This window comes from Salvia hispanica, chromosome 3 (assembly GCF_029641045.1).
Source record: "Salvia hispanica isolate PSC_SH4W2 chromosome 3, Shi_PSC_v1, whole genome shotgun sequence".
NCBI lineage: Eukaryota > Viridiplantae > Streptophyta > Magnoliopsida > Lamiales > Lamiaceae > Salvia > Salvia hispanica.
Genome location: NC_142694.1, coordinates 16548551 through 16569140, shown reverse-complemented (window position 1 = coordinate 16569140; position 20590 = coordinate 16548551). Strand labels below are relative to the sequence as shown.

At 36.3% G+C, this 20590-nt stretch overlaps 4 protein-coding genes and 2 non-coding genes across 8 annotated transcripts; 1 reads left to right on the top strand and 5 right to left on the bottom strand.

Moving 5' to 3' along the window:
• Window positions 1–833: 833 nt before the first annotated feature.
• On the bottom strand, window positions 834–6322 carry LOC125214657 (transmembrane and coiled-coil domain-containing protein STS1-like). 3 transcript variants are annotated; one of them, XM_048115774.2, is made up of 15 exons: window positions 5928–6318; window positions 5740–5818; window positions 4902–5405; window positions 4315–4480; window positions 4041–4193; window positions 3772–3869; window positions 3487–3578; window positions 3151–3221; window positions 2914–3049; window positions 2206–2265; window positions 2047–2129; window positions 1651–1727; window positions 1471–1541; window positions 1334–1391; window positions 834–1237 (listed from the first exon to the last, which is right to left on the bottom strand). In XM_048115774.2, the coding sequence occupies exons 1-15, from the start codon at window positions 6116–6118 to the stop codon at window positions 1115–1117; spliced, it is 1962 nt and encodes a 653-aa protein (XP_047971731.1). In that variant the 5' UTR covers window positions 6119–6318; the 3' UTR covers window positions 834–1114. The 3 variants fall into 3 exon arrangements, 1 of the variants encoding a protein (XP_047971731.1); XR_016137121.1 differs by lacking the exons at window positions 834–1237; window positions 1334–1391; window positions 1471–1541 and adding an exon at window positions 1830–1972 and having other exon boundaries at window positions 1646–1727; window positions 5928–6322; XR_016137122.1 differs by lacking the exons at window positions 834–1237; window positions 1334–1391; window positions 1471–1541 and adding an exon at window positions 1830–1910 and having other exon boundaries at window positions 1646–1727; window positions 5928–6322.
• Window positions 6323–8251: 1929 nt separating this feature from the next.
• On the bottom strand, window positions 8252–10211 carry LOC125214658 (putative pectinesterase 53). Its single transcript, XM_048115775.2, has 4 exons — window positions 9878–10211; window positions 9610–9799; window positions 8649–9091; window positions 8252–8515 (listed from the first exon to the last, which is right to left on the bottom strand). Exons 1-4 carry the CDS (start codon window positions 10165–10167, stop codon window positions 8362–8364), a joined length of 1077 nt encoding a protein of 358 aa, XP_047971732.1. The 5' UTR covers window positions 10168–10211; the 3' UTR covers window positions 8252–8361.
• A 1481-nt stretch (window positions 10212–11692) lies between these two features.
• TRNAE-CUC (transfer RNA glutamic acid (anticodon CUC)) lies at window positions 11693–11765 on the bottom strand. Its single transcript has one exon. It is a non-coding gene; the product is annotated as a tRNA-Glu (tRNA).
• A 426-nt stretch (window positions 11766–12191) lies between these two features.
• On the bottom strand, window positions 12192–15469 carry LOC125214656 (disease resistance RPP8-like protein 3). Its single transcript, XM_089068473.1, has 4 exons — window positions 14916–15469; window positions 14490–14701; window positions 13908–13957; window positions 12192–13862 (listed from the first exon to the last, which is right to left on the bottom strand). Exons 1-4 carry the CDS (start codon window positions 15467–15469, stop codon window positions 12192–12194), a joined length of 2487 nt encoding a protein of 828 aa, XP_088924599.1.
• Window positions 15470–16993: 1524 nt separating this feature from the next.
• On the bottom strand, window positions 16994–17066 carry TRNAE-CUC (transfer RNA glutamic acid (anticodon CUC)). The gene has a single exon. It is a non-coding gene; the product is annotated as a tRNA-Glu (tRNA).
• A 40-nt stretch (window positions 17067–17106) lies between these two features.
• On the top strand, window positions 17107–20060 carry LOC125211864 (protein CHAPERONE-LIKE PROTEIN OF POR1, chloroplastic-like). Its single transcript, XM_048111812.2, has 5 exons — window positions 17107–17212; window positions 18076–18259; window positions 18347–18447; window positions 19106–19550; window positions 19621–20060. The coding sequence occupies exons 2-5, from the start codon at window positions 18126–18128 to the stop codon at window positions 19769–19771; spliced, it is 831 nt and encodes a 276-aa protein (XP_047967769.1). The 5' UTR covers window positions 17107–17212; window positions 18076–18125; the 3' UTR covers window positions 19772–20060.
• The last annotated feature ends 530 nt before the right edge of the window (window positions 20061–20590 follow it).

Genomic DNA, 20590 nt, shown 5'->3' with positions numbered 1-20590 from the left:
AGTCATATAATAAAGTGGATTTTCTAGTGTATTCTGCATCGTCACTCAAAAATCGTGAAACACGACTAAAATTGATATTATAATTGAAAGTAAATTAAAATTGTAGTAATAGTCATTGTCATCCAATTATATTATTATTAAATAATTAATAAAATTTTTAAGTTATGAAGAAAATACATGATATCTAATAATTACCGGCTAAGGTGAGCGAGAGATAAAGCATGACTAGGAAGAGAGACGCCACGAGCTTCGTCATTACAAACTTGTGATGAATAGTGAGATAGCTAAGCTAGTAAAAAAAAAATACTCTTGTTGAGATGGAGATCATTTGGAACAGTTACTGGTTATTTATATATTAGAAATACTCTGCTTATTTAGTAGATCATTAGATGAATATTTCTATCAAATGAGTTTCTCTTTATAATTTGTGGTTATTTACAATTACGGTTTTTCTGCTCTAATATACTTGTTTGTGAAAATTTAGATTTCATAACTCTATCTTCTCTCAAATCTTCAACTGAATACCCTCTCAACTTTTTTTTACCGTTTTATTTAATAAAAAATACCTTATTAATTTTTTCGCATGATTGGCGCTAATTACGATCATTTTCGTTTTATATAATTTTGATTTAGTCTCATAAACCCCTAGTCCTAATAAGAAGCACCTATGAACTATCAAATAATTGGTCGGATTGGATTTTTGGTGTGCTTATTAATTTAAGGTTGAATTGTCCGCAAATAAATGAAGTTTACAAAATTTTAGTTTTTGACTAAAATATTGTGTGGTAAGAGAAAACAAGTGAATCACAACCTATATAGTATAAAGCTTGGAAAACTAGGAAATATTGCATGTATGTACTAACTCAACAGGAAGAAGTGAAAGTAATATAAGATTCAAGTCTACCTAAGGCCACAATTTGAAAGCAAGAAGTGACAAAGAACACTAGGAGTAGATGTTTGTATCTAATAACAGCCTCTAACAAGTAATTCACTAACTAAAAATTCTCTATTGTATCTACATGCAGTCGACGGATCAGCTCCAATTCGAGGATCAATGCTGTCATCGTCCACAGCTCTATCCTGATTCTGAAGGTGGAATAATGAGTGCCAATCTCTATGGTTTCACATCTTCTCGGTTGAAAACAGGGTAATAAGTATCCAGCACGAGCTGTTCTAGGATCTGCTGCGTGCGCCATAGATAAGACGAGTGCCCATCAATAAATTCAGTCGCGTCCACCTATGTTAGATCGGAAAAGAGCAGAATGAGTTGTTATTTGGTGTTCCAAGATAAGCATATCATGTAAAATTTGAACTGAGTTGCAGAAGCCTTTACATTTTCAATGCCTGGGACATCAACCGGCTGAATTCCGGCCAATCCTCTTGTAAGGAGACTGTTCAAAAAAAGATAATCATTTGTGTAGTAGATATCATAAGCACATTAAACTTTTGAATAATGTATTGAGTTCATACTTGGCACGAAATGCCATTCCGAGCATCCAATCATTTGTTGAATATACATTGATGTATCTCCCAGCCACCATCTGCAGAATATTATACAGCTAACTTCAGACCATGGAGAGTCATAAATGGAGATAGATCTCTTTCGTAAACGACATTGCATCCCTATAATAATAGGTGCCAAGCAACTACCTTTCGAGTAGCTTCCCAGTTTGTGTCTTTAATAGCTATGGGAGCTCCAAGAAGAACAACTCTTTCCACGAGCCCAGCTGATTCAAAATCAAGGAAACGAAAAAAACTCCGGCAAAATCAGATATAACAAAATTTTAAAAGAAGAAATAGATAAAGCCAAAGCAGAATGGAGAACATGCCGCCTAGGAATTCAACTGTGAGTGTAGGTTGGAAGAAGTAACTGGACAAGAGTTGAAGGTTTACAAATGAGAGCTATTCTGCTGCACGATTTTGAAATTAATAAGTCCTCAAGTCTATAGCCGTATTGGTTGGTGCAACGGGTCTGTTTGGGCTCAAACATGAACAAAATGCACAAATATCAAACCATGACTTTCTTTATATCATCTACATGCTTACCATTACTTTCACTTTCAGCCAAAGTCTCAAGGCAACTCAGAATCACTCTCGCTCCTAATGAGAAACCCACGAGAGTCACAGGCCTGGAAATATGAACACCATAAATTAAGAATTTTGGAAGGATACCAAAAATTACTATACTTTTCTAAATGGATATACCTGTGGCCTTGCAAACCTTTCAGTAACACTTCTGCCAGCATTTTTCCTGCCTTATCGGATCTATGAAGTAGAAGAATATCACACACATCAGATTTTCCCACTATATAGGTCCCCTTCCTTTCAGTTGTATACTTGTATTAAATTGAGCAAATTATGTTCATCTATTTTCATTTATGTTAAAATTAAATCTCTTGTGTAAGACTTGGCTCCCTATACTACACCAAAGTATAAAGACCCGATTTTTACAAAGGATAGTTTAGAGATGTAACATATACATGAAGGGAGATGATCAAAGTATAACTAATTTTAAATGCATAACTAGAGAACCCAAATTTAGTTCACTATAAAAGCAATTTAGTTCACAATAACTTATAGTGAAGGATTTACTCCGCAAAGGATTTAGTTCACTATAATGGCGTTTTGGTTCACTCCGTGTTTTCAAATTCGTGTTGTGAACTAAAATGCCTTTATAGTGAACTAAATCGCTTTTATAGTGAACTAAATTCGTATTCTCTAGTTATGCATTTAACTAGTGATTGAGTGCCCTATATCACTTCTCTATACATGAAACCTAATAATTATCGAGAATTTCAGCATTATATGAGTCTACCAGAAGCGTCATCTATTTATTTTGACTCAATATGACAAACAAAGCATCTGAGTTGTCACTATTTTATGACATTGTCAAAGTCAAGTGGGAAGAAAAACCTGTCTATGGCAATTGCCCAACTGCTATCGATAAAACTAGTAAGAGAAAGCAATGCTGCTGGCCATGCCAGTGCTGTCATAAGGGTGCTTAATACAGTCATCATGGCACCTTGTTTCATCAATTCCATGGCGATTTCTGCAGAAAAAAAGTTACCATGTTCATGACTAAGAGTGAGTATTCAATGGCCATAGCTGATAGATTTTTTATATTTAGCCAGCAGAAACAAAATCCTTTACTTGAAGTAAGCCAGTCTTGAATAGCAGTGCTGACAGCAATTAGATGCTCCGACTCCCACTGCAGTGCGTACCTAAAGATACAACAGGTATGCTTTCATAAGAAGTTAAGTATGCTTTCACTGCTAGTGAAATCATAAATGCACAGAATAATTATATCTCGGGTCAAGTTTACTTAACATACTACTACAAGACAAGCAACTAGATAGATTGTGGTTTTAAGGGCCACAAAATTGTGCTTGGTCAAATTATTTGCATTACACCACCATAACATGGAATAATACAGGTGAATACGACGCTTAATAATCACGGAATGCAATAAAATGCAGGGAAAGATACCTTTCCAAGTTTTCATGTTGTGCTTCCCAAGGTCTCAAAAAGTCTTCTTCCTCAAAAACGAATCCTGATATTAAGATCTCAACAGCAAGTCGCTGACAAGAAAATTTGAGTAAGGAGAGTGGATACTATAAAGAAAGGAAGAAACAACACATGATTTAGTTATCTCAGGAATCAAGATAACTGCTTCAATTTCTACTAAACGATATTAACAAGACAACAAACATTATCATAAGCTATTATTTTTTCTTCTCCATTTCCAAATTTTATCCAGCTGAAGAAACTCACCCCTTGATTATGGTTATCCCCTATTGTTTTGAACTCAAATTCTTTAACATCACCAATTCTCCTAGCCACTTTGGTACCTGTTAGTCCGGCTCCAGCCGCTGTGCCAAAAGTAAGGCAGTGAAATATAAATGGGCAGACAAAACTTGCAAGTAGTTATCAACAGACACTGAAACAAATTTATTTAGTAGAAAGAAATAGTAGTTAATTTAATGGAGAAAAACACTTAGAAAGTCCATCAAAGTTGATTGATGATGAAAAAGGGCGCACACCTCCAAAGGAAGCTGCAACAGCCACAGAACCCGCAACGCTTCCAGCAGCAGTAGCTACTGCTGCAAACCCACCTGCCCCAATAACAGGTATAATGGTCCCTAATGCTGGTGCTAAAGCACCGAACCCAGCTGCAATTGCTGGAGCAGCTAAACCTTCAATGATAAAAACAAACTCGAAACTCAGTATACCCACCCAACATATAAAATTCCAAAATATATGAAATCATGTTTTCCACCATCATCAATAAAACAATGAATAAAGAAAAAAACACACCTCCAGTAATTGCCATCAAGGTACCTCCTGTTAGTGCAGCAGCACCAATGATGCCTCCACGTTTCCACTTCTCCCACGAGGTGTCTGTGGAATTTCCGTCTTCTTTGGATTCCTCCTCTTTCAAAATTGCCATCGCAGTACAAGCAACCATAATTTCAATTGATTCCTGCAATTTTTAGCTAAATTGTCAGAATCATTTAGTTTAGTAAGAATCAGCAGAGAAAACACCACCGCAGCTGCAACTCGCTCTGAAATGTTGAGAGAACACTTGGAGCTAACAGGAATATATATGAAACAAGTCTGAGATCTTATAGTCAGATGTTCACTTTCTTAGTTTCTTTACAGGAAGATTATTGCACAATAGACTAGCAGAGACCTAATCCTTCAGGAGAAGACATCCAATAATATAAAGCAAAGAAAAGGGTCTAATGCTGCGCGGAGATGAACAAATTATTTTTTACATGCAGTCTTACGATGCATGCTAATTTTGACATGTCATTCCAAAGGATAATTCCAGTATATCTGAGGATCAAAAAAATAAAAACTATATGCAACACATTTAAAAACCAGAACATATGTAATTATACCATTTTTATCCATTTGACATCAAACCATGTTGCCAGCAACCTCAATGCTACACGATGTCTGGAATCATAGCCCTTTCTTCTTTTGGCGGACTTTTCGTTATCTTCAGGCAGATCTGCCAGACAAGCTGAAAGAAGCTCATAAAGAACCAAAACCTTCGTCTGGTAACTAACTATTTCTGCCTCTTCCATTGGCCTTCCATCTGATTCAATGATATTTTTTCTGACCGCTTGCTCTGATTTAGATGTAGCAACATCTTTCTCCAGCTGAGAAACATCAGATGGACCCCTCTCTTCTGGTTTCGATTCTTGAGTTTCCTCCGGGGCTGAAAACTTCTCCCGACACGAATACTCATACTTTAGTCGTCTTTCCTTTCTGGAGTCATGGTCTGCAGGCGATAATTCCAATTTCGAAGACATAGCATCGACAGCGTCGACTAGAGCAGTTACATTCTTAGCAACTTCTGATGGCACATTACCACTTTCCTCCGCAAGTAACCTTAGGAACTGGCGATAGAGCAAGAATGAAACCAATAGAAATTTAGAACGCACACACTAATTCCAGCAGATCCCTAGCAACTGAGACAATACTAATACGACATAAGAGTTGTAAAATCTCTTAATATACATGGATTACCTTGTGTTATGTTTTTCTACCTAGGCTAATAAGTAATGGTGATGTGAATAACATGCAAATCCTTTATCTATCACGACAGAATACTAATCTCTCTGGTTTAAGATTAGATAAGATAATAGATAAAGCAATAAAGCATCACAAATTTATGAGGTGAGAGTAAAATTGCAGTTGAAAGAGAAAAATCTGAGAAATTAATAAACACACAGCTCCATGATTCTTTGCTGGTGAAGATCCAGCAGAGTCCTCCAGCCCACCCCATGATTTGCTATCAATTTCAAAAAACCTGAAATCACAAAATCAAGGCATCAACTTATTTGTGAAGTAGACATGCATATATTCAAATAGAAGGTCGGCATTGCTACGCTTCTCCAAAAAGGGGGAAAATTAATTACTTGAAGACAGGTTGAAGGAGGGCGGAGGATCGATTGCCCCACAGCAGCGACGGAGTGCCGTCATCGGCGGAGGCGGGAAGGCCGAGTGGCTGAGTCTGGTGGATCTGCGCCTGGTTCAAGGCCATCGCAAAGAGTGCTGACGCCGAGTGTTTCTGCGGCGGCGTCAGCATCGATTTCGATGATGATGACATTTCTTTGCCTATTTTGCAGTTCGAATTTGGCGCTAATTGAAATCAAACATGCGAAAATGAAGAAATATGCAGAGAATTGAGAGAATTTCCGGAGGTAAATTGATAGGGAATGATGAGATTATGCAAAATATTGGAGTGAATGAAGCATTTGATCAGGATGGAATGATGATTCAGCAGTTGATGTGTTCGTTTACGATTTTTCTTTGCTTTTCCATTTAGTTTTGACGGTTTCTCGTTATAATATGATTTTATAGCAATTAAATAATTTAAATACACACAAGTACTTTCTAGTAATGACAATATTATAAAATGAAAACAAAGACTCTTTGCATTAATCATTTCAACATTCATTCGTTTCAATCTCAACAAGATATGAAAACTATAGTATAGGATCCATGTGAATGGTATATTCTGATATAAAGATGTCAAATTATAATCTATCTACCAACTTTAAAAATTGGTATGAAAATTTATGAATTTTAAATTTGTTCACAATTACTATCTATATCATTGCAAAAATTTTGGTTAAATAGGAGTATTTTGATCTGGTAGTCAGGAAATCGCATGTGAATGTCACAACCGAGGATTAAACAAAATCTTATATACATAAAATAAAATAAAATAAAATAAAAAGAAAAGAAAAAAGAGTGAACTATATCAAAAGTCTCTGACGTTTTCAGTTGTGACATTACAGGTCCCTCAGAAAAAAAAATATCCCCAGATATCCCTAACCTTAAAATTAATCATGTATCATGTTTTTGTAGTCAATTTTCGGACTAAAATACCCAAATGCCTTCATGGGCATCTTAGACATACTACACTCAAACTGGCAGACCTACTCTGCCATCTCTGCAGAACTTGTCAAATCAGGTGAATACACTTTTCAAGATCAGGTGAATACACTTCATGTGCAGCATGCAGCAGGCCGGAGTAAATTATAGCTCTGCTGCAACAAAAAATGGGCACCGACAATATGATTCTCAAGATCAAGCTGCTGCTTCTTGCTCTGTTTCACCTCCGATCCCAACCCAGTGAGTCCACGTTTCTTTATTCTTCAGTTTACTGCATTTCAATTCTTGGGAATTTCTAGGTTTTTGTGTTGCTTCATGTGCGTTCTTTTCATACCGTTTTCGAAGGAATTTGGAATTGAACTTATAAAAAATTTGAAATTTAGCTAGTTTAGGGTCGAAATTTGGAATTGGGCTTATAAAAATTCAATCTTGAAAAGTGTATTGAGCTTAATTCTTGAATTCACTCCATTTTGTGTTCTTTACACAACATTTTCGAAGAAATTGATGTTGATGATTAGTTATGAGTTCAATCTGTCCGAATCAGCAGCAATTTAGCTAGTTTAGGGTGGATATTTGGATTTAAGCTAATAAAAATTCAATCTTGAAAAGTGTATCCAACTTGATTCTTGAATTTCCATCAGGTGAACAGTGACTGATGTGCAGCATGCAGGCCGCTACTGCAGGATCTGCAGTATTTGTCCAAAATGCCCTTTAAGGGCTGAAGGGCTTTTTAGTCACAAAAAACATGATACGTAATTAATTTTAAAGTTAGTAACATCCTAAGATATTTTTTTTTCTGAGGGACCTGCAATGTCACAACTGGAAACGTCTGGGACTTTTGATGTAGTTCACTCAAAAAAAATGATGTTGTTTCGTTGAAAAGCATTAACAATATATATTACATATAGGTAAGGTTACCAGATTATTTTCGGTGATTTTAACCCACACTTTAAATTTCAGAAAATGTTTAGAATTACCAAAATATAAGGGGTAAAAGACATAATAAAGCTAGAAAAACTCGACTGGTATTCCTACTGCATGTAGTTGGTGCAAATTCTATTGCTATATATATATACACACTGCCAATATACTCCATATATTTTGGATAATAGTCATTTAAATCATAAAATTTGATTAAATTTGGCTTGTTCCATATATGTCATAATTTAAATTATTATTATTATTTCAATTTCAAAGTTTATGGGACTTAAATTAAATGCTTGACATATATTGGGATACACTCAACATGTGCAGTTATGGAAGTACATACAATTCAGAAAGTCATTTGTGAGGCTATCTAATTTAAGACAACGAATAACATTATAGTACTACATAGAAGACGAATTGTGACGATTACCCTTTTCATAGAAATGTGTCTATATATGTTACAAGTTGAAGAGAATATCAATTAAGAACACAATTACAATCAAATCACTCAATAATCAAAATAGATCACAACAAACTAGTGAGCCACTCATGCCCATCAATGAAACTAAGTGATATAAACGGTTGAGCCTCTTCCTTGGTGAGCTCCCTCGCCCACTTCACCCTCCCCCCAAAACCCGCCCCGGGCCCCGAACACTTGAACTGCCCATAGAACACCGTCCTACACAAGGAAAAAAAAAAAAAAAAAAAAAAAAAAAAAACCTCGTTAGTATTAAAATTCATGTCATCTCCAAAAGGCTTTATAGTTAAACAGAAAAGAAAAAGTGTGATTAATTAATTAATTAATTAATTACATTTGTCTTTGTTTGTCTCCCCAGTCATTCCAGCCTCTAGGGGTGATGATCTTATCCATGTAGGTGTAGGCGAAGACGACGCGGGAGAACGTGCCCCATGCCCGGCCTAGATAGAGGGCGCCTGACCCGGTGACCTTGCAGTTGACAAAGGAGAAGCCCGTTTCTTCGAGCATGCTTTCCCTCTTCTGCGCGGTTAGAGCGCCGTACGTGTCGGTCTTGGCGTGGAGATGGCAGCTCTCGTAGAGAGACAGCCCGTTTCCGAAGATGAAGTCGACTGAGCCTTGGATGTAGCATTTCTTGAAATAATGCCTCCCCTTGTGGTCGTAGAGGGTGTCTTGCGCCCCTACGAATCTGCAGTTTATGAATGCCGCCATGTCGGCCGATATCCGCAGCGCCACCGCCTGCTTCCCCGCCGCCCCTGCCGGCGGAGGCCGCGCCTTGTTCTTGTTGGGAAAAAGTTAAACAAAGTAATATTAGAATCTCACGTCGGTAGAAAAATAGAACTGCAATAACTATATTAATAAATCTCATGGAGTGCTCTTATAATCATTAATTGATTGTAGGATGGAACCTTACGAACTTTAGTATCAGAGCAGATCGCAGACAGTAGAATATAAATGTTAACTAATCTAGTAATGTATGTTGGTCGAAATAGAAAAATACCTAACTCAAAAGTATAATTGAGTTTCAAATTTGGTCCAACCCCGATAAGGAAAAAATGGTTCACCTTAGGACTGAAGAAGGGTGTAGGCAAATGAAACAATTAAATATCACAATATTCGACATTAGTGTAAATAGAGAATTTGGACCACTATAAGTCTCGTGGACTATTCTAACTATCCCCGTTGATTCTAAAAGTAGATAATTCCTTCTATCAAAAGTGAAATCTCATTTGACTTATATCAATTCTCTAGTTATTCTCACTCATTAGTATCACCTTAACTCTTAAATTATGGACAACCTTAAATATGATGTTCTTTGCAACGAAATGCGGCGCATTGACAGCGAACGTGGCAGAGCCGTAAGTTCCAAGAGGCTCCCCGGTGGGGCCTAGGCGGTCGGCCGTGTCGTCCCACCGGATTATGGTCCTTCCACCGCTGGCTCCTTCCAATGTGAGGTAAGCCAATGTGACAGGAATTTCAATCTTCTCCCTATATATGAATACATTCATTAAACATCAACATTGAATTAAATCAAACAATGTACAAAATTAACAAATGTGAATTTACCTATAGGTCCCTGGAGCAACCGAAATAACTACTCGGCATGGATTGAAGAGAGGCAGAGAAGCAATGGCGCTCTTGATGGTGGTGAAGTCTCCTTTCTTGGGATTCTTGTGAACCTTAATGTTCTTGCAAGGATGGGAGATGTGGTTGGCCTCCATCGCGATAGAATGGTTGCGCCAGCTCATGCGTCTCACCCAATCGAGGTAGTTTTCTTCGCTGGTTTTGAAGATGTTGTCGGAATTCGCAGTGCAATTCATCAAGAAGAACAATAACATGAAGAGCTTGAGTGCCATGAATTGTTTCCAATGCTAGTTTAGTGGGATGGTCTTATCCAAGAAAGATAGAAACAGAGTTTATTTTAAGTAGGATGGGGGTGGGGGTGGGTGGGGTGGGGTGGGGGGTGGCTGCAAGGTCTTCTGGTTTTGTGTTTGTTAGTTATGTCAGATTTTAGTCCCATCACTTACTAACTGTCAAACCCTGTTTTCTAGTGTCATTTTTGAGGACCAAACTCATGTAGAAATTTTGTATTCCACTGTCAAAATTATGAATCTACAACCTTATTTAACTTGTAGTTTTGGTGTTGATATATTCAACTAAGTGCCTAACTGTCTTGGTTCAGTGAACTCCTTTTATCTTGGTTCATTTACTAGTGTTAATACTATGATGTATAACATCACATTTTACTTAATTTGATGCATTTTTCTTTTGAGATAGTAATTGTAGCAATTAAGAAAATGTCTTCACATTTGTAGCAAAATAGAAATTATCTTATTCTTTTAATTGTTGGGATTTGTTGAAGCATTCTCCGTTTGTGAAATGGCGTGATTTTCCCTTCACCATATCGAAAAATGACAAACATTAGGCCGTTATTGTCTTTTTTTTTTCTAAATTACAAAGTTTTTACATGATTGTTACCCGCACAAATTAATTGTACTCGCAAACGGCAAGCACCACATTTTTGTTTGGCGCGCGGATCCGAGCATGTGGAACCGCATTTTTTTTTATTGTAACACTAAAAATTGAAAAAATAGAATTTGTGGAATGCAAAGGTGCGTCTTAAATGAACAAGTGAAAAGTCGTGTAAACATAGCGAATTAATTAGGTGAAAGATGGTCATTATTTGGCAATCAGCCCTTGATAAAATACTATTTTCAATTAAACTATATACGAGGTTACAAGTAAATTTAGGTAAAATAATAATATAGAGAGCTGGCATATTTACAGAGATTGAGAGTTGACAAATACATACAAAAAGGTGTCTCAAAAGGGGACCATTCAAAACAATGCATTTTCTTTTTTCCTTTCTTTTTTGATTTAAAATCAAAGAATAAAAATGCACTGTAGACCCAACAAAGGAAATATATAAAAGATGGTGCTAATGGTGTTTGACATGTTTCATGATGAAGAAAAAGAGAAGCTAGTTAAAATAGGTTGATGCTTTTAATTAATTGGTTTCTTTGTATAGAAAGTAAAGCAAATTAAGATTCAAAGTATGTAAAGGGAAGAAGAAGAGATTGGTTCATTTTAGGTAGGAGAATGATGGGTGGTGACAGAAGCCTGTCATGTTGCAAAACACCATTGTCTTCACCTTCAACTACATATGACATAACATGAGATATGCTCATCATTGATAAAGGATTTATGTTATCTTGCAGTTTATTTAATAATTTATAAGCATGCTAGGTGTTTTTGTGCTCGCTATAGCCTAAACAAAATATTTGGTATGAAAAACAAAATATTCGTTTTATAAATATATTTATCTCCATTGTTATCCGGAAAAATACTAAAACAAAATATTTGGAATGAAATAAAAAAACATTCCGTTGCCGGGACTTGAACCCGGGTCTCTCGGGTGAGAGCCGAGTATCCTAACAAACTAGACTACAACGGATTCCCGAACTTAATGTTAAAATAATAACATATAATCGATAAATTAAAGAAGTCTACCAAAAGCCCTTCTTAGTGAGCACATGTTGGTTTCCTCAGGCTTTTTAATTTGTTTTAAATAGGGTTTATCAATTCAAAATTATGCTAGTACTTAACTAAAGTTAATTAGTTCTGATTCTGGTTTATCATTCCCCAATTATTAAATTTTATTAGGATTTATTTATTCAATCAACCAATGACAACATCTATGCAAATACACTCTGAAGCCAGTGAGCTTCAATATCACCAACCACATATATTTGATTAAGTTTGTAAATCAAGGCTCTCTTTTTATAGGCACAGATAATTTATTGGTGAAAAAAGGGGAAAACATTGAAGAAAAATTACATGCCATCCAAACACCAACAAATAAAATGTATCTAACTCCAAATTATGGAATGATATCCACCTCTAATATTTTGGAGATTAAGCTTGAATTTCTGATCTTTGTTGCTATGTGTTTGGTTGTTACCATAGTAAACTTTCTCAGATCCTTCATTGACCCAATCGCTTCCGGTAGCGTCTCCAGATACGGACAATTCATGATTTCTAGTTGTTTGAGCTTCGGCATTGCACCTACAACTAGTATATTTCTCAGATTCCACAGCTCATTGATGCGAAGGACTCGGAGCCGAGGAAACCCATAGCGGATCACCATTTCTGGACCGGTGTATGCATTCCGCAGTTTGAGCTGTTCTAGGCAGTGTAGCTCCCTAAGTAACGGCATAGGGTCTTCATTAAGACCAGTATTTACGAGAACCAATACTACCAAGTATATATTGGCACTTGGTAGCCTAGCTAGGCATCCGTCTAGTCTAAGTTTATCGAGTCTATTTAGAGCACTAATCTCATCCAAACACGACATGCTTCTGAAACGAAACCCTCTCAAGGTAAATTGCCTAAAGCTCGTCAATTTAGCTAGTGATGCAAAGAGCTTGCATACATCTGACTTTTCATCAACTTCTTCAACGCCTAATTTATAGAGACGAGTCATCTTCTCCATGCTCGAGGCCTCATATGTCCAATCATAAATCGAGATGTAGGTTAGAGTCTCAAGATTTTGTAGTGCATCTACTTTCAAAGGCTTCTTGAAAATCACATCACACATGTAAAGATGGCAAAGGCTATCCATTTCCTTGATTATATCAGGCACCTCTACCATAAAGTTTAGAGCTATATCGAGAACATCAAGCCTTTTCAAGCCTCCAAACGAGTGTGGAATCTCTTGTATGTAATTGTTTCTCAATCCCAAATACCTTAGCTCAATCAATGTGCCTATAGTTTCTGATAAAGTCTTCACCCCAAAATCTTCCATGTCGAGAATCTTAAGGAGTTCAAAACTCTTCCAATAAGACTGGCTAGCATTGCCCACGTAGCCACCACCTCCATGGAAGATGAGAGAGACAAGGTGTTTGGCTTGATCTGTGGAGTGATTCATCTTGTCTCTACCACAATGGATAACACGGTGACGAGGACTCTGCAAGGGTTGACTATTTACATCGCTCCTTAAGATCTCAAAGCCCATTTCTTCCTCTGCTTTTTTGATGGATAACTCATGTAGTAGAGGATTGATGCGACACCTTTTCACTTTAAACTCTTTCGGGTACGGATGCACGACTTCAATAATGGATTGTTTAAATAAACTGTATGTAGATGCCATTTTTGTATTCAATCCACTTGATGCCCAAATTTGTTCCAACTTTTCTTCCCTCATTATTGCATTTTTCTTAAAAAATGACATGTGCAAGAAAAATGGCTTGAGTTCTTCATCCAGTTCATGATACATCGGCTCTAATAACTTCAACGATTCACTCAGATCAATTGAATCAAAAAGTTCCTCCCATCCAATTCCTTCAAGTCTTTGCTTAGCTTTTTGTCTTCCAGCATCTATTATAGCCATCGGCAAACCTCCACATTTTTTCAACATCTCTTTCCCCTTCCTCTCCAAATGCTTTGGTAACTTGTGTACAAAATTGTCACCACAAAATAAAACATTCAAAAACAGTTGCCAGCTCTTATCAGAATCCAAAGGCTTCATCTCATGAGTATAAAAGACATCTTCCTGAATTGGATAGCGGCTGCTAATTTTCGGACGCCGCGCATGGACGTCCTCTGGAATTTGATAACGGCTTGTGATCAACAATCTACATCCATGGCCTGATTATGGGACGGAGAGAGTACTTAAATTAAGTCCGTTGATAACAATGAGATTCAGGGTTCAAACTCTATCATTCTCTACCCATGCAAAACTATTATTTTGATATATCAACACAGTATATTGTACTCTGAAATGATACTCCCTCCGTCCATAGAAATAGACTGGATTTTATTTTTCGTCCGTCCCTAAAATATTCTATATCCATTTATGGAAACATTTTACTTTTAAATTTATGGGCTCCACCATGCACTATAGTCTATATTATTTCAACTATTTCTTCTTCTTCTTCTCTTTTACTTTATTAATTACACATTAAAACGTGCATCATCCCCAATTAGCCTATATTATGCGACTGAGAAAGTAAGTTTTATGTGGATCAAGGAAGGATATATCATATATTAACAAATTAAATTGAAGAATTTATCTAAACAAAATAAAATAAAAGTATGTTAGCAGTTTTATTGCTACCTAAAGGTGAATGAGTTCGATCATGCATAATTAATTTCAGATAAGATATATAGACGAACGTACCGCTACGTGCAAGATCTATCAAGAAGGATTCGAAGTCCATATCTGGCAATAGGTTATCAACAACAATGAAAAATGACATTCTTCGCAGGCGTTGAAGAAGCATCCATCGAAGACTCTGGTTGTCCATTTCCTCCAGCAACGAATCTCCATCTCCATCATGCTCCAGCAACTGCTGCACCAGTTTCACAAGCACCTCCTTCGTACTTGTGTACCTAGAAACAGGGGCGGACACAGAAATCATCAGGCTATTTTATTAAAAAAAAATTATTTAAACTATATTCATGTATAATTTAGCTCATGGATAAGGGCTGTTGTATAAAAATTTGCATAAAATTGGTAAAAATTAATAAAAATTACAAAGGAAAAATATAAAAAAAAAATCATTTTCTTAAGCCCCTAGTCATTTGTATGTGTGTCCTCCCATACCTAGAAATGCTTAACCATGCACGAAGCTTGAATTTTTCAACGATGGCCGGATGGTTGTATACTAGCCTGGCAAGAGTGGTCTTTCCCGCACCAATCATGCCTTTGATACGCAAAACCACCAGGTCTCGCTCCTCGTTGAGAATCACTCTACCTATAAGTTGTTGCACGTCTTTCTCCAAGCCCACCACGACACCTGATTCGTCTCCTCCTTCAACACTTTGTGGCTTAATCAGCCCCCCTCCTGCTCCAAACTCCATAATGCGCTTTCTCGTCTTCCTCAGCTTGCCTATGGCGTGATAAATATTGGTAAGGTAGATACCGATGTTTTTTCGTTGGATCAAGTCCGCTGCAATCTCGACCAAGTCAGCTAGCAAATGATCAAGTCTGATTCTTTCTCCTGATTCCTTGTCTCTTAAGAAATCCAGCATCATTCTCAGCTCATTTACTACTTCTTTCACATTCCCTATATCTATATGGGAAATGTGGCTTGAGGTAACTTCAACCACGAAACTCTCTAGTGTTTTTATCGCCTCTGAGATGATGGCCTCCGACATGTTTCTGGTCAAATTGCATAGGCAAATATTATTAGTAGAGAATGAGACCAATGATATTGAAAAAAAAAATTTATTAAAAATGTACGTGGACTAATTTTGAAGGACTGGATCAAAATGATAAAAATGAACTATTTTTTCGGGCAAGGGAGTGTGTTATACTCCCTCCGTCCCCGATGAATTGTCACTCTTTGACCGAACACGAATTTTAAGAAATGTAAAGAAAAGTTTGTTGAAAAAGTTATTGGAATGTGGGACCCATTTTTTTATATTGGTTTTATAATAAAATGTGAGTGAAGTGAGTTAGTGGAATGTGGGACCTATTTACCATTTATGGTAAAAAATGAAGTGTGACAATTATTGAGGGACGGACCGAAATGGAAAATAGTGACAATTAATCGGGGACGGAAGGAGTATTATTTAATTTTTATTTTTTTATTTTTTCGACTTGTAGTTCTGAATGGGAGAGTAAATAACTATCTCTTCTTTCACCTCCATCTGTCACATAAAAGATGGTCTCAGTTTGTTCCACTAAAGATGTCACATTTCCATTTTTAAAAAAGTTCTCTCTCACAATAATTAAAATATTATACTTTCTCTTTTCGCCTAACACGCGAAATAAAACCTCATAAAATCTCGTATCGTCACACAAGTAGGACATTTTTTATGGGACGGAGGGAGTAGTATTAACATTAATTATACGTGACAATTAAAAATGATAATGGGCCGGGTTTTGACTGAATCATGCTGGATCCAAATCTAAACCCTAATTTTTGATAGAACTTGGATCCGATCCAGATCCATTGCGTCCAAAAAATGAGAGTCATATTCAAAAGTCATAATATGAATTCATAATATTTCTGTTTTTAAAATAATTACTAAATGTACTCAAATCAGTATAACATCATAACAATCGTTTAGAACACTATTAACACTTTAAACGCTAAAACATTGCAAGAATCCAAAACGTGTCATTAAATAAAACTAATGATATAAAATTCATTTAATATTGAAATTAAAAACACATCAATGTTGTTAACATATAACGATGAATCTTCAACAAGTTATTACAAGATTTAGAAATAAAGTGGGAAGTATTTCACCGTTTATTTGGATTGAATACAATGTTTGAAGCGAAAGATTTCAAAAATCAATACTCTAAAACAGCATAATCATGTGAATTACTGAAACTATTGAAAGAAAAGAAAATACCTTTCTTGTAAATATTTCTTCCTATCTTTGCTGGTTTGTGACCGATTTTCCGATTCAACTCTCTTCCTTTATCTTTGCCGGCGAGTGTGATATGATAAATTGATAATGGGATTTAGAAGAACAACTCATAGACTTACATAGTCATATTGATTGGGAATTAAAAAATAAGGCATGTGAAAGGAAGCATAGCATGTGAAGCTATATTATTGAAAATTGATGTGATGATCTTGGCTGCATCACTAATTAATAAATTAACTTTTATTAATGTAAAATATGTTTTCTACAATATTCAATAACAAAATAAAGATGAAAAATTTCCGTTGCCGGGACTTGAACCCGGGTCTCTCGGGTGAGAGCCGAGTATCCTAACCAACTAGACTACAACGGATTGTTGAAATAAATGTGAAATTAATTTAATAGAATTATGAAGTTCACCAAACCCTGCTTCTTTGTTTCACTTCCACTCTTTTCACACTCTCTGCCCTCTTTCAAACTCTTCTATCCACTGGAGCGCAGCCTCTTCTCTGCTGCCAGGTACGTCTCTGATTTGTTTAATTTACTATGTTTTTGTTGTTCATCCATTTTCCCTTGTTTAAATTTCTAGTGTGATTGGCTGAAGTTGAGGTAGCACAAAGTATGATTACCTTCTTGTGCAACTTTGATGCCAAAATCGTAAAATTCCAGGTCAATTTGTTTGCGGAAAAAGTTCAGTTAATGAATTAATCGGTACAAGGAACGAGCATAGATTAATTCGGTAGGAAAACATTAGCAATTATTGGTTGTGAAAAAAGTTTGGGAAGAAACAAGATATTAGAGTTTTGTGAGCTTCGGTTCTAGAACAAAGACTACATTTTGATTAGGGCTCCTGTACTGTTTTATGGGGAGGAAAATTGGCAATTGTTGGAGAGCCCAAGCCTGTAATTATTGTCTTTTCTTGTCAATGTTATAAATAAATAGAATAGCAAATGAAATTTTCTCTCGATATTGTGGTTGAAGGAGTTGGGATGCATTTTTTTGTATTGTGCTTCTTGCTTATGGAGACTTCATATGGAATGCAAATGTGTTTGATGTCAAAGGTGAAGAATATTCATGGCTAGGACTTAACCACTAATTAGTTGGGAATGACTGGCAAAATGTTGCATAATTTTTTTACTTTAGGCTCAATTCCGTATGATTGATGGAGCATCCCTCTGATGCCTGTCATGTTATAAATTTTCCCAATTTGTTTAAATTTACCTTCTTCTTGTCTTACATTTTATTGATATCATTGTCAATACAAGAACACACCCTCATTGACCACATGTTAATGCTTTTGCTTTAATTGAGTTAGTGCACCTTAGGCTCTTTAACCTATATTTTGCTTCTCTTATTTTTTCGCCTTATGGTTGGTTGTGCAGCCTTTCATCTATCACATAAGCTATCAACAGCTTACACTTATTAAGGAGCAATGTCATCCGGGTTAACCTGTAGCCCCTTGAGATATAACATGGGCTTACCTGCAAGAGGGCTAGGATCGCATAAGAAACAGTTCATGTTTATGCCTAGTTTTGGGTCATCTGCAAATCTTCTCTTTTTGAAAAGGTAAAGTCATCTCAGTTCACATGTAGAATTTTATATTTTATATGCATAACTTGACGTCACTAATATCTTGTTTATACAATCATGTAGAAATGGTTTGGCTGCATCAACTTGGAGATATAAACAGAGAGTGGGTTCTGTTAAGTGCGCAATGGATGCTACCTTTGGAGATTCTAGCAATGAATCAACCGGTAAAATACCAACTTTTTTTATTTTCTTCATGGCCCATTATCCTATAAGTCATAACCTTAGTGATCCTGTGCTCCTTTAAGGAGTTCTATTTGATGCAAATTCCTATCTCTGGAAATTTTCTCAAGTTTCTCTGAACTTCAGGCACAAAGGATGGGTTAGCGCTTTTATAAGGATTAAGAAAACTATGCCAAATTGCATTGATATTCAGCCTCTCATTGATTTAAGCAAGCAGAAACCTTATTTATACTTTCTACTTTGTGTGTAACTTTTACTTATGGATTTAATCTGTAAGATCGATGGTAGGTATCATATGTTTATTGGTGGTCCCATGTAATATGTGAAAGTATGCCCGGAATTTCTTAACTATTGAGTATAAATGACTGCTAATCGTACATGATCTACTGCATTTACAGGATTCTACTAGCTAGGTTCATATAAAAAATTATAAAAATCTTTCATGTTAGGTCCAGGTTGTAATACATGGCATGCGCTTCAAATTTGTGGCTTCACGAGATTGCTTTTGATTGCATGTTTTGCACTTTACTTATTCATCACTGCTTGTTGCACTTGCTATATAGTCATATTAGCATTATTTATAACCCTCATGTGGAGGTCAGTCTTTCTGAATCTTCGTTCTGTTTTTTCCTGTTGTTGCAGTTATATTTCCTAGAATTAATGTCAAGGATCCTTACAAGCGACTAGGTATCAGTAAGGAAGCTTCAGAAGATGAAATTCAATCTGCTCGGAACTTCCTAATGCAAACCTATGGAGGACATAAAGCCAGTGTGGATGCAATTGAAGAAGCACATGATAAAATCATTATGCAAAAATTTTACGAAAGGAAGAACCCTAAGATCAACGTCAAGAAAAAGGTCAGGGAAGTAACGCAGCATAAATATGTCCAGGCTTTCACAAGCAGGTTTAGAACCCCATCCACAAAGGTCATTGTAAAAACTTCCATAGCTTTCTTGGTACTTGGAGTGCTAACTGTACTCTTTCCAACGGAAGAAGGCCCGACACTTCAAGTTGCTATCTCTCTGATACTCACAATGTACTTCATTCATGATCGCCTCAAGACCAAACTGCGTGCTTTTCTCTATGGGTAAGTCCTCACTTATTTTTCTACATCAATAGTCAAATTCTTGCTGACAATTGTTTCTATATGTGTTCAGGGCTGGGAGTTTTGCTTTTTCGTGGCTTCTAGGAACTTTCTTGATGGTCTCTGTGATGCCACCAATACTCAAAGGGCCAACAAGCTTGGAAGTGACGACGTCATTGATAAGCTACATTCTCCTTTGGGTTTCATCTACTTACCTTCGATGATCGCCTCTTTTATACATAACCAAAGTTTTCCAGATTCATGGTAGGTTCTTGCAGTAATGCAAGAATTGATGTGGTCGCAGTTGCTATTCTTACGGTTACAGAATGTCAGTACAGATTCATGGTTAGATTTGCCTGCAATTTATTTGAATTTATCACGTCGCGAGGGCAATTTTCCATAGATGAGGCTAGAAGTTTGTTGAGTTTTGTTACATGAAAACCTTGAGACTGGTTTATGTATTAATCTTACTTAATAGAGTTGCTATATCACCAAAGGGATGATTTACTGTTTTGTCTGCGTTCATATATCTGCAATTGCATCAAGTTTCAACAAGAAACGTGTCTCTTTTTTTGTAGGATTGTTTCATCTGGGCTTAATTCTATTTTTGGCTGATTCTATTTTTTCACATCCAAAATGGATAGGTCAATATTCAACTTTGCCTGAACAAGATTCAATTTTTCTATACGAAATCAGAAAACTTGATTTAATATATATTAATTCGAATAACTCAGGTGAAAAGTTCGTTAAATTGGTTATATTACAGTTCACAAACCGAAAAAACCCAATTCCACTGCATTCCATTCAAATCAAACACATTCAAACTCAATCTCTCTCTTCCTCTCTCTCTCTCTAGCCCTCCATTTCCATAAGGGCTAAGAAGCAGAGGAGTCTGAATCATCATCAACCAGTTTCCTAATACCAATCACATTTTATCATTTTGTGGAAACGATATCTTGATCAGACAGACTTTCCCAAGTTTCAGGTAATTCAATGTTGTTTCAATTTGCTTTCATGACATTTCACATATTAATATTATACTC

What these genes read in the sequence shown, in the direction of transcription:
- LOC125214657 (XM_048115774.2), bottom strand. Translation starts at nt 6,118, where the DNA reads ATGTCATCATCATCGAAATCGATGCTGACGCCGCCGCAGAAACACTCG. An exon ending in TGGGCAATTGCCATAGACAG is followed by an intron (nt 2,266 to 2,913) that starts GTTTTTCTTCCC and finishes TCTACTTCATAG; the next exon opens with ATCCGATAAGGCAGGAAAAA. An exon ending in ATGTCCCAGGCATTGAAAAT is followed by an intron (nt 1,238 to 1,333) that starts GTAAAGGCTTCT and finishes GATCTAACATAG; the next exon opens with GTGGACGCGACTGAATTTAT.
- LOC125214658 (XM_048115775.2), bottom strand. Translation starts at nt 10,167, where the DNA reads ATGGCACTCAAGCTCTTCATGTTATTGTTCTTCTTGATGAATTGCACT. An exon ending in CAAAGAACATCATATTTAAG is followed by an intron (nt 9,092 to 9,609) that starts GTTGTCCATAAT and finishes TTTCCCAACAAG; the next exon opens with AACAAGGCGCGGCCTCCGCC. An exon ending in GGAGACAAACAAAGACAAAT is followed by an intron (nt 8,516 to 8,648) that starts GTAATTAATTAA and finishes TTCCTTGTGTAG; the next exon opens with GACGGTGTTCTATGGGCAGT.
- LOC125214656 (XM_089068473.1), bottom strand. Translation starts at nt 15,469, where the DNA reads ATGTCGGAGGCCATCATCTCAGAGGCGATAAAAACACTAGAGAGTTTC. An exon ending in GCATGGTTAAGCATTTCTAG is followed by an intron (nt 14,702 to 14,915) that starts GTATGGGAGGAC and finishes CCCTGTTTCTAG; the next exon opens with GTACACAAGTACGAAGGAGG. An exon ending in GTTATCAAATTCCAGAGGAC is followed by an intron (nt 13,863 to 13,907) that starts GTCCATGCGCGG and finishes TATCCAATTCAG; the next exon opens with GAAGATGTCTTTTATACTCA.
- LOC125211864 (XM_048111812.2), top strand. Translation starts at nt 18,126, where the DNA reads ATGTCATCCGGGTTAACCTGTAGCCCCTTGAGATATAACATGGGCTTA. An exon ending in AATCTTCTCTTTTTGAAAAG is followed by an intron (nt 18,260 to 18,346) that starts GTAAAGTCATCT and finishes ACAATCATGTAG; the next exon opens with AAATGGTTTGGCTGCATCAA. An exon ending in TTCTAGCAATGAATCAACCG is followed by an intron (nt 18,448 to 19,105) that starts GTAAAATACCAA and finishes CTGTTGTTGCAG; the next exon opens with TTATATTTCCTAGAATTAAT.